The sequence below is a fragment of the Tenrec ecaudatus genome, chromosome 6 (assembly GCF_050624435.1).
Source record: "Tenrec ecaudatus isolate mTenEca1 chromosome 6, mTenEca1.hap1, whole genome shotgun sequence".
In the NCBI taxonomy this organism is placed as follows: domain Eukaryota; kingdom Metazoa; phylum Chordata; class Mammalia; order Afrosoricida; family Tenrecidae; genus Tenrec; species Tenrec ecaudatus.
In genome coordinates this window covers 59,928,959-59,940,083 of record NC_134535.1, presented here as the reverse complement: position 1 = coordinate 59,940,083, position 11,125 = coordinate 59,928,959, and the positions used below count along the sequence as shown (strand labels likewise).

General features: G+C 44.0%; 1 protein-coding gene across 1 annotated transcript in view; it reads right to left on the bottom strand.

Annotated features, from left to right (window-relative positions):
- Positions 1-1,220: 1,220 nt before the first annotated feature.
- The window catches only part of PTPRB (protein tyrosine phosphatase receptor type B), a 121,036-nt gene continuing 111,131 nt past the window's right edge, over positions 1,221-11,125 (bottom strand). The window contains exons 33-34 of the mRNA XM_075552777.1: positions 3,841-3,961; positions 1,221-1,243 (exon numbers count right to left, since the gene is read on the bottom strand). Of these exons, the coding sequence (XP_075408892.1) occupies positions 1,221-1,243; positions 3,841-3,961 (144 nt within the window). The remainder of the gene's footprint in view (positions 1,244-3,840; positions 3,962-11,125) is intronic.

Here is an 11,125-nt window from a genome sequence, read left to right as displayed (position 1 = left end):
GGAATCCATGCGCCTCTTCTCAGGTATCCACGACTGTCCCAGACAGAGACCTTCGGACTTTTCCCAGCAGCCTGTGGGGCTGCGCCGGCACCTGCATGCAAGCAATGCCCACTTTCTGAACTTTGTTCGCATCAAAATGATCCCTGTTTAAGACAAATTTGGCAGAGTAGTTCTTAATAGAGTAAATTCCATTTAGTTAAGTAACTAATTGAAGCTTTATACTGAGCACCACCAAATTTTTATTTTTATTTAATCAAAGATATATGCATATATATATGATGTTTGTGATCATTTCTTAAACAATTGCAATAGTTCTTTTGATCAGGAGCATGATCTGCCATTGTGGCCTTATTTGAGTGGAACAGTCAAATAAGGCTGGAATGGTTTTGACTTTGGCAGGGATCAGGGTAGGTAAGCCCACACTGACATGACAGTGGGGATATCCTCATGGATCTGCTCAGACTCTGCCCTCCAGTAGCCCCTTGGGTATGGACAGAAGGGCGGTGCTGTCCTCTCTGAACTATGGCTGTGCATGGCTGTGCGTACTGGTCTTTTCCAGCCACATCAATTGTGCATGGCTCCGACGCACTGAGAACCCTCCAGCTGATAGCTAGAGTGTGTCAGAGAACCGCTAGAGGAGAGTCCCTGGTGGGCGTACCCGCCAGTTCAGCTATTTCCCTCCCACTATGCCTCTTTCCAATGATGGTATTTATGCAAACAACATGTGCACCCTTTTTGTACCTTAAGCTTAGTAGGCCAGCCATACAGCTAAGTCAGGCATGCTTATCTGTTCTCTCCAGCCCTGTCCTGTATCCTGTGCCGTGAATACAGTCAAAATCATGGCCTGAGGAATCGTTTCTGCACCCCCCATACACAGTTGCCAGTCATCCTGTCATACAGGTTAAATTAGTTTATGTAGAACAACCCATCAACACTGTAGTGTGGAAAAATTGTATTATATAAAGCTTAATATTAAACATTATGAAAAATACATATTTACAGAAGAAACGCCAAAATACAACAATGTACAATGATATATGTTAACTTTAAATTATATAAATTCTTTAAAATTCTCCAGATTAATAAATTATACATAGTATCAACAGAAATAGCCTGCACCTTTCTACGGCACGAAGCAAGCTTTTTATATATATATATATATATATAAAAGAAATTCCACAGTAAATAGTGTTTTATCCAGGAGATCTTTGGGTACATTCTTAATGCCTTGAGTAGACTGCATCTGAAAGGAAGGACACTGTAATTAGAGATTGCAGTAGGGTGTGGCACGGTTGTTTGTTTTATTAAAACTACAAATGGGAAAAATGATCAGAAACAGCTAACACCCAGTCGGATGAGATCATTCCTGTGAGGGCCACGCCATTCAATTTAGAACCATAGATTATTAGAATCGAAAGAGACTAGTGAAAGAGACTAATCTGACACCCATACTGCCTGCCCCCTACACACACACATTCTCTCTACCTCCCACCTCTCCCCAGTGCTCCTTTGCGCCCCGCCACCATTTCAGACCTGGTTTGGCAGATGAAGCCACAGGTCAGTGAGACAAAGCAATGGTTGCGTTCAATGCGAGTCGGTTCAGGAATAGTGAGCTGACTCTGAACCTTCAAACGCTTGCTGGTTATCTTTTACTACATCATAGCTAATTTTCATTATGAACACCCAAGAAGAGTCTAAAAAAAGACTTTCCATCAAGTCAAAACAACACAAAGAACCTCCAAGATTTCCCAGAGGCCCCTCCATCCTGAAGCTTCTGACATGTGAAAACCTTAATTTACTACACAGATAAGTTAGGGAGTACTTATTTACAGTACAAAAGGATTACGTGGGTTCCAAAAGAGTCCTTTAAATAGCAGTTCTCTCATGTATTTGCGTTTTACAGATTATTAACTATTTATCTAACTGCCTAGGTGGAGGGCGTTGAAGGTGCAGAGAACTGCATAAAATGTAGCAGACAGGATGTGCTGACAAGGGAAGATCAATCAGAAACAGACATAAAACAGTTCTGAAAGAATGTTTGTTGAGCAAACAAATCTAATTTATAGACAGATATCAGTTTATCTGGTGAGAAACAGACGCCTCCTTCCAACCTCTGTGTGGGTGACCACCTTAAAGGGGACCCTTCAAGCTTTCAGAGGACTGTCAGCCCAGCCTACGTCTGGACTAGGCCTGCACGAGGCCCTAGGCCAGAGCACAACCGAGAAAAGACCGCTGGGCCACTGCGGACGTAGGCTGCCAAATGGGGAGGTAAAATTTTAGGTGGGCAAAATTTAGGCAATCGATGACAATACAATTCTGTGGTAGTTACAAAATTTCATGTCTACTTGAAAATATACAAATGTGTAGTGATGGAGTTTAGCCTGTCAATCAGCTTGATGGTGACTCTTTGTGGGCGTGGCCTTCTCAGCAGGAGGGTCCTTGGAGCCTCCCTGCCCCCACCTCTCTCTGCCTTCACCTCCCTGCTGGCAGTCCCTCAGGGCAGTTGCCAGAGCCCTGGAGGTGCGTGCACCACTATGGGACCTTGTACCCTCCCAGCTGTGATCGTCCTGCATTCTACATCGTTGCCTGTGGCTCTGTGAGTCGGCAGAGGGACTGACAGACTAGTAAGGGACTTACAGGCTTGACTTGGACTGGACTGGGATGTTTTCCTGATATACAATTACTTCTTGATATAAAACTCTTCCTTACACATGTATGGTTGTCACCGGGTTTGTTTTTCTCATCCACCCAGCCTAACACACAACAGTGTACCTCTTATGCAATTATCGTTTGTGATAAATCAGGTCTTACTAATGAACCGGAGTGGGAAAAGGCAGGAAGACTCTTCTCTTGTCAAGTAATTACTGTTTGCAGTCTCCGACGCCCCAATCCAAAGCAAACCCACTGTCGTCAAGTCAATTCTGACTCGCAGCAGCCCTGCAGGACCATGTGGAACTTAAGTCCTCCGGTTTCTGAGGCTGTGGAATTTTATGAGTGCAGATAGCCTCATCTTTCTCCTGAGAAACAACTGGGAGCTTTGAACCACCAACCTTGTGGTTAGAAGCCCAACACATATCCCACTAGCCACCTTAACTAGAAGAAAATATCATATATGAGAGGACTTCAAAGAGTTCATGGAAAACAGAATTGAAAGGTAACAGATTTTTTTCACAAACTGAAAAATCCACTTGTATATTTTGTTGCTCGGGGAAATTAGTTAAACTCTCTTGATATTCTTTCTTAAAAGTCCCCTTTCCCCTTATGTGTTGCTTCCGTTTCACATTCCGATTCATTTGCCTAGCTTATTTGTAAGTATATCCATGTCACTGTGGTCTCCCTAAATATTGTCCTTTCTAATGACTATTTTATGAAGAGACAACTTCATGGCGTAGTTAGTCCTCTGCCGTCGCTAGTTAGTTATTCGCTCATTCTTTTAGTTGCAAAAAGCTTCAAGCAAAAGCTTTCTCAGCACTTAGAACTGCAGTAGAACTCCTGGGTCACGAGATAAGAACATGTGCGCGGCCTTGACACATATAGTCAAAAGCTTCTCTACTGTGGTTTTACAATGGTGATTTCAAAACATGCCTCCTAGCGGTGAGTGTAGTGCCTAGAAAGGAGATGTTAGGCAGAGTTCTTCATAGAGGGCATCTTAGACTAGGCCGGAAGGGATGGCACCTGGAATTGGTGCTCTTCCCTGGTGCCCTCTTGCTGGGGTCTCTCTCTCAGGCCCTGGGTAGAAGAGATGTGTGGTGCACATTGTAGAAGCCCTCGGGCATGAATGGTGTCTTTGACTGGTGGTTTTCCGCAAAGGAACCTAACAGTCAGTGGGTAAGCGCCTACCTCTGTGATACTCTGGATTCACATTTTCGTAGATCGGGAACAAGGGGTTTTCTTGTTCGCTCCGTAGCTTCCTTGCTCTGAGAACGTCTCTCACACACTGATGTAGATACACATATTGACACTGTGGAAAAACAAAAACAAACAAACAAAAAAGGTGTCAAGAGGAGGGTTCAAGTATAAGCAAGATGAGGTACTCCCACACAACTTCAACAGGGGAGGGTTCTCCGTGCTGTCCGGCACTGTCCAGCTGGTTCCAGTTCCTAGGTTCAGTAGAACAAAATGTTGCCTGGTCTTGAGCTAAGCTTCAGTCACTGGTCAGTCCATGTCATTGAGCGTCTTCTTTTTGAGTTTTGAGATTCTACAGAGTAAGGCAATTTACTGACCATCACTTGACTAGTGGTCTCTGTTACATGCAAGAATGAGTACTTTTCATTGCCATTGAAAAGAGAATCATGACAATGGACCGAGAAATGCTAATTATAAATATGCATGCACGTGGGAAAGATGAGTAGAACATAGTGTCTAGAACTATGTGTGACGCAGAGTAGGCCCCCCAAAATATTGATTGAACACCAAACACTGTACTGTGTACTCTGCATAAATTAGCTCAACGACCTGTGAACTAGGTACAGGTATCCTGATAAATGAAGACTCAGTGAGGTTCAGTACTTCTCCACGGTCACGCAGCTAAGAAATGGGGCCCTAGGATTTCAAACTGGGTGTGTGACCTCAAAGTTCATATTCTTTTCACTATACCCATTTTTCTTTGGTGCATTCTAATTTTTGCTGCATTATTGAAAAGGATGAATATAAGGAAGACAAGGGGAGCGTGGGCATGGGGCACTAAGAGAGTGGGAAAGCGGAGAGAACAAGACACCATATAAGGGAGGCTGGGCTCTTGGCCTGCCTCCAATTGGCACACACTGACTCGGATGCTTCTCAGTGACTCAGTCGCCCATCTGCAAAGCAAGGAGGCCAAGGCCTCTACAACTCTAATACCCTATGTTCATTGAAGCCAAAGTTCTCAGGGCATGCAACGTTCTGTTACTGTCAGATCAAAGTTGGAAAATATTTGTGGCCCAATGTTGAAGGTGCTTGAAACAAGACTACAAGGTCTTTCCTCTCCGATAATCCTTAAAAGTGGACAAGTATTTTTTGTCATGGGTTGCCGCTGTGCATCGTTTCTGACTGGGCGCTAGACCTGGTCATCTACTTCTGCGACTTCGTTAGAGCATTAAAAAACCAATAAAAGTCCAACCATCAGTCATGTGCGCATTGCCATTGGTAACAATTCTCTCTATTTCTGCTCACTTGTTGTGAATGCTTTATGCAAAGTAGCCTTGGAAGTGGGAGGGGCGTACTCTCTGGAGGATGGTAACTCGCGGAGATTGCTGCGGTTTGTGAGGTGTTTTGAGTCGATTCCCACTCATAGCAACCCTGTCTACAGAGAGTGAAACACGGCCTGATCCGCAACGTCCTCTCACTTGTCCTTATATTTGAGCCCTTTGTTGTAGCCACTTTGACAACCCATTTTGTTTAAGGTCTCCCTTTTTGTCACTGCCTCTCTGTTGGACCAGTTGCGATGGCCTTCTCCAGGGAGTGGTCTCTCTTGATCACATGTCCAAAGTGCAGGAGACAAAGCCTTGCCACCCTTAAGGAGCACCCTGGCTGTGCTTTATTCAGGACAGACGTGCTTGCTCTTTCGTCAGTCCACGCCACCTTCAATAGTCTTTGTCATCGATTCTCCTTAGTCAAGGTCCAACTTTCCCATGCATAGGAGTTGATGGAAACTACCCTGGCTGGAGTCAGAAGCACTTTCGTCCTCAAAGAAACCTCCTTGCTTTTCAGTTCTACAAAGAGGTCTTGTTTGGCTGATTTGCTCGATGTGGTATGCCATTTGACCTCTTGAACGCTGCTTCCTTGAACTTTGAATGTGGACCCAAGCTAGATGAAATCCTTGATAGCGTCAGTATTTTCTCTGTTTATCATGTATCTACTTGTTCAGTTGTGAAGAGTTTGGTTTTGTTTACATTGAGTCGTAATCCACACTACGGCTACCATCCTTGAGCATCATCAGCAAGTGCTTCAAGTCCTCCTCTCTTTCAGCAAGCAAGGTTCTGTCATTTGTACATTGCAGGTTGATTATAAGCCTTCCTGCAAGCCCGATGCGCATGCCTCTTCATATAATCTGGCTTCTCTGATGATTCTCCCAGCATACAGATTGAACAGGATGGTGAGAGGATTCAACCCTGATGCGCACCCTTCCAGAATTTAAAGCATGAAGTATTCTGTTCTCTTCATACAACTGTCTCTGGTTTCACGCATGGGTTCTGTATGTGCATAATGAAGTGTTCCGGGATTCCCACTTTTCTAAAGGAGACCTATGATTTGCTATGCTCTTCACAACCAAATGCCTTGACATAGTCAATAAGAGACAAGTAAACACCTTTCTGGTATTTTCTGCTTTTAACCAAGATCCATCTGACATTAGCAATTATCTTAGTGTCCTCTTGTGAATCTAGCCCGACCCTCTGGCTAGATGTACTGCTGAAACTGTTGGATGACTTTCAGCCACATTTTACTTGCCTGTGATATTGATGATATTGTTTTATAATGTGGATGTTCTGTTGGGTCACCTTTCTTGGGCACTGACTTGGATCTCTTCCACTCAGTTGGCCAAGTAGCTGCCGTACAGATTTCCTGGCACAGAGAAGTGAGTGCTCCCGGTACTTCATGAGCTTGTTGAACCATTTCTCCATCCATTCCTGCAGCCTTCTTTTTGCCCAATGCTTTCTGTGCATCTTGAACTTCTTCCTTCAGTACCATTGATTCTTACTTATTATGCTACCTCTTGAAATGGTTGAATGTTAACGGATTCTTCTTTTCATATTTTGATGGTTCTTGCATCACTAAGTATTTTGCCCTTAAACTTTTTAATATTGTAACTCAAGTGATAGTATATTAAATGGATTTCAATGGATGAGTTGAATCAGATGTACATGAATTGTTGAGTGTATAATTATGACCTGCTGTGTCAACCTCATTCACAACAGTATTTTTTCATGGAAAAAGTTCATTATCTTTTAATTCCATTTTTCCATGAACTTTTTGAGGCCCTCTTGAATAGAGTGCCATTTAGTAGTGATAGACTTTCGTGGTCCTTTAATGCACAGTTTAACCGAGGAGGGGAGATGTGTACAAATTGTAGGATGCGATGAAATGTAAGCAAATTTGTGTGCATAGCTTCACACAGGACTGGGAAACATCAGCTAGAGAGAAAAGGTGTTAGCTCTAAGACTATCAGTAAACAAACAGGACATTTCAAAGGATGGAAATCACATGAAAGGATACCTATATTCTGAAACTGTGAGAAGCCAAGTGTGATTCAAATGTAGAGTGTGAGTCATGGGAAATCCCCAGGACAACTGTAACATCCTGGGATCCTGGGTTGTCCAACATCAGGTGCGTTTTTTCTCCTGGGAGGCAGAGAAGAGTAACCGAGGAGACCACCGTTCATTGTTCTTTTTAATATGGGTCTATGTGATGACCCTCTCAGAGGCAGGCTAAAATTTGTCTCCAGAGAGGCTAAAAAAATGGAATGGGTCATCTTGCGAATCCCACGTCTAAAGCTTCTTTATTTAGACATACTGGCTCTTTGATATATTTATCAAAATTGTGAAGACCCATACCCCTTTGTATCCTAAACAAGGGAGAATAAAATTCGGGCCTATCATCATCATGGACACAGAAAAGTGACATTGAGGTCTAACATCATTTCAGACCCAAGAAAATAAGGGGACATATGTCCTTCCCACTTTACTGGAACAGGGACCAACTGAGGCTTGGCAGGGAATCAAATTCCTGTCCATGTATTTTCATTGCAATGAGCCACGGTAGCTCTGGGACTCAGGACTTCTGAGATTGTAGAAGTACAACTTGGGTGGATGGCTAAAAGCAAGACAGGTAATATTCAGACACTGTTTGCCTGGTGTGCGATAGAATAAAAATGGGAAAGAAAATTTCTATCGGACTATATTTATTCCATTATAATACGAAGAATAAAATTTGATTTTGAATCAGAGAGGGAAATCTTCTTTTATTTTGGAAGACCCTACAATAGAGTGTGTGGACTGATGGCATGGCATGGATTTGAGAAGTTGAGGTCAGGCGGTAGGGAGCTTCAGTACACGAACGAGGGCTTGACCGTGAGTTCACAACCAGTGGGGAGCTGTCCAGGGTCGCTGTCAGACTCACTTCAGAGAGGGAGCTGTGCATTTGAATTATCGTGTTGGTGATGAATATTGAAAGAAGGGGCTGCCAGGAGGATACTTGCCTCGATCTGGAAAGAAGAGCCGTTAGACTGCTCCTTAGAATCGAGGACGGTGAGAGTTTGCCTCATGTGCCTGAGCCGTGTTGTCAGCAGAGCCAGTTGTGGTGCTTGGTAAAGTGGCGGGGCAGTGGGAAAGAGGAAGCCCACAAAAACAACTGTGAGGATGGTGCCGGCTGGCAGGGTTTCCTTCCGTGGTGCGCAGGGTGGTGGTGAGTTGAAAGAGACCCGCTGGGACTTAACAGCAGCCAGGAATGGAGTGCGGCGGGATTGGGGCGGGGTGGAGAGGAGGGGGACGAACAAACAAACACATATATGGAGGATATATTCGGATCTTGCTGTTGATTTCATTTCTTGAGATGAGCTGCGTAAATATATACCCTACGTTTCTTTAAAGAAAAAAATCCCTCCAGATTCCTTTATACCGCAAAACAAAGAAACAAACAAACAAACAAAAAAAACCCCAAAAACTAAATAGTGGTTGGAGTGGTCTAAAAAGAAGAGAGGCCCAGGGAGACGAATAACAGAAAGTGCATAAAGGGAGACAAGGACAGTGGAAGACACACAATACCAACAATGTATAATTGATCAAGGATTCACGTGGGTGGGAGCGTGCAGGAGGGAGGGGAAAACAGAGTTGCTGATCCCAAGAGCTCAGGTAGAAAGAAATTGTTTGGGAAATGTTGATGGCAACATATGTACAAGTGTGCTTAATACTGTTGAATGATGGATTGTTACAAGATTTGTAAGAGGCCCCCCCCAATAAAATGATTTTAAAAAATCCAAACCAAAAAAAGAAAAGAAAACATGTTCCACTGTTCTTTGATAGAGATAATGGATAGGAAACAAGTATGATATATAATGTAATATAATTCTATAGCCCCAAATGGAAAAAAAAAAAACAGCTCTAGGTAGTGCCTATCAACGGCTGCTAAACCTGTCACGTGAGACGTTGATAGGGAGTATTACAACTGGTGGTTCAAGTTGACATCTCTTGATTCAAATAATAATAATAGAAAAGACACTGCCGTTGGGTCAATTCGGACGCATAGAAACCCTTTTCCGGGTTTCTGAGGATGTAATTTGCATGGAAGCAGGTAGCCTTAGCTCCCTCCGTCAGAGTGACTGGTGGGCTTGACCCATGAGTCGTCTCGCGCTTCTTGCCCAGCAGTGTCCCCAGGACTCCTTGACATCCTGAAGTCACTCTCCCGCTCATCAGCACTAAAGAGAGTCACAGACACGATGCACCTGCTGACGCGGTGCACCAGCAAGTCCTCAGTGTCCCCCGGTTAAGCGCTGTGCTCATAAAATGGCATCTGACGTTAATGGAGCCTCTAGACTCGAGATCGAACCGCCCATTGGAGGGTCAGCCGCAGAACCTCCCCTCGCAGTGGAGCTGGTGCAATGTTATGATATATTGAACAGGTTTCAGACTTTCTACTTCTGAAAGTCAACCAAAGGAAATGCTCTGGATCACAATGGTCCAAATGGCAGTTGATCAGGGGGTGGGGCGCGGCCAGGTAGCATTTTGCACCACTGCCTCAATGGCAGCCGACAACCACCCCACCCCGAGGGACTAGAGGATCTATCTGAGAAAACATATCAGCCACGGCCAGAGTGCAGCAGCTCGACAGAACAAATGAACGGGCTACTTTCCCAAGTCAGTGGTGTGGAAAACCAATAGGAGGATCATTATAATAGATGAAAAGAGATTTAAACTGTATATCAACAAAAGGCTGTGAGTCGACGTTGTTTGAATTCTAATTCAAATTTTAATGCTAGTTTGAACACTAATTCACACAAAGTGTGAAAAGTGATTTTTGAGCTAATTAGGGGTATATGGGCTTCGATTGTACTCTAGATGATACTAGAGAATGATAGTTAAACTTGTTAGGTGTGATAATAGCATTGTGTTCATAATGTTTTAAAGAGTCCTTATCTGTAAGAGAGAGATGCAGAATTATTTATGGATGTGGTCATTAGGAAAGGATTTAGAACATTCTAACGGAGTCAGAGGATGTGGTAAACAATCTAGTCCTATCTAGATCTTTTAAAATAAAGCACAGAGTGCTGATCATTGTAAAAGCTGGTGCTTGGGGACAGGAGGTTGATTAGCTATTGTCTCACACATGGTAAAGTAGAGGGGCATTGACACACAGGAAGGCCCCCAAGTTGGACTGACACAAGACAGCAACAAGGGGCATACACACAAGAACAATTGTGAGGACTGCGCAGGAGGAAGCAGTGTTTCGTTGTACCTGGGTCGCTTGCTGTGAGTCCACACTGACTCTACAGCACCTGACAGCATTCTCTCGTTTCATGTTATTGTCGGGGGTGGGGGGGTGTGATTGGCCTGTGTGCTACAGCTGGGAGTCCTTGGGTGGAACAAAGCAATGGTTAGGGCTCTTAGCTGCTGACTGAGGTTGGAGGTTCAAGACTAGGCAGGGGTGGTTTCAGTTATAGGCCCGAGGAGCTATTTTGGAAAACTCAGTCAATGGAAACCCTGTGGAGGGCAGTTTTGTTTTGATGCATATACGGACGGGGCTCATCCTAAGTCAAAATGCACTCAGCAGCAACAAGGTCTTTTTTTGTGTGTATTTGTTTGTTTGTGGCCCCGAACCCCCATAGTCCAAAATGGACGTCACATTTGAATTGTGGTTCGCAGGTCTGAAAAGTCGAATCTTTCATTTTGCATCATTTTCTTAAACACGGTTAAAGGTCCTATGGTTGGATATAATTCTGATGGTTTTGTGCATTACAAATATCCAGTACGAAAGATTTTTTTTGAGTGTGTTGCAATATTTGGTACAATGCATGCATGCGATGCCCAGGACAGTAGCAGAGGCAGACCAGACGGGCTGTGGCTACAGCCAGAAGCGAGCAACGAGGGCAGTGCTTTCTAAAGCCCTGCTCCAGAACGTGAGTTCTACAAGACCCCAGGAGGTGCAGCACGAGACA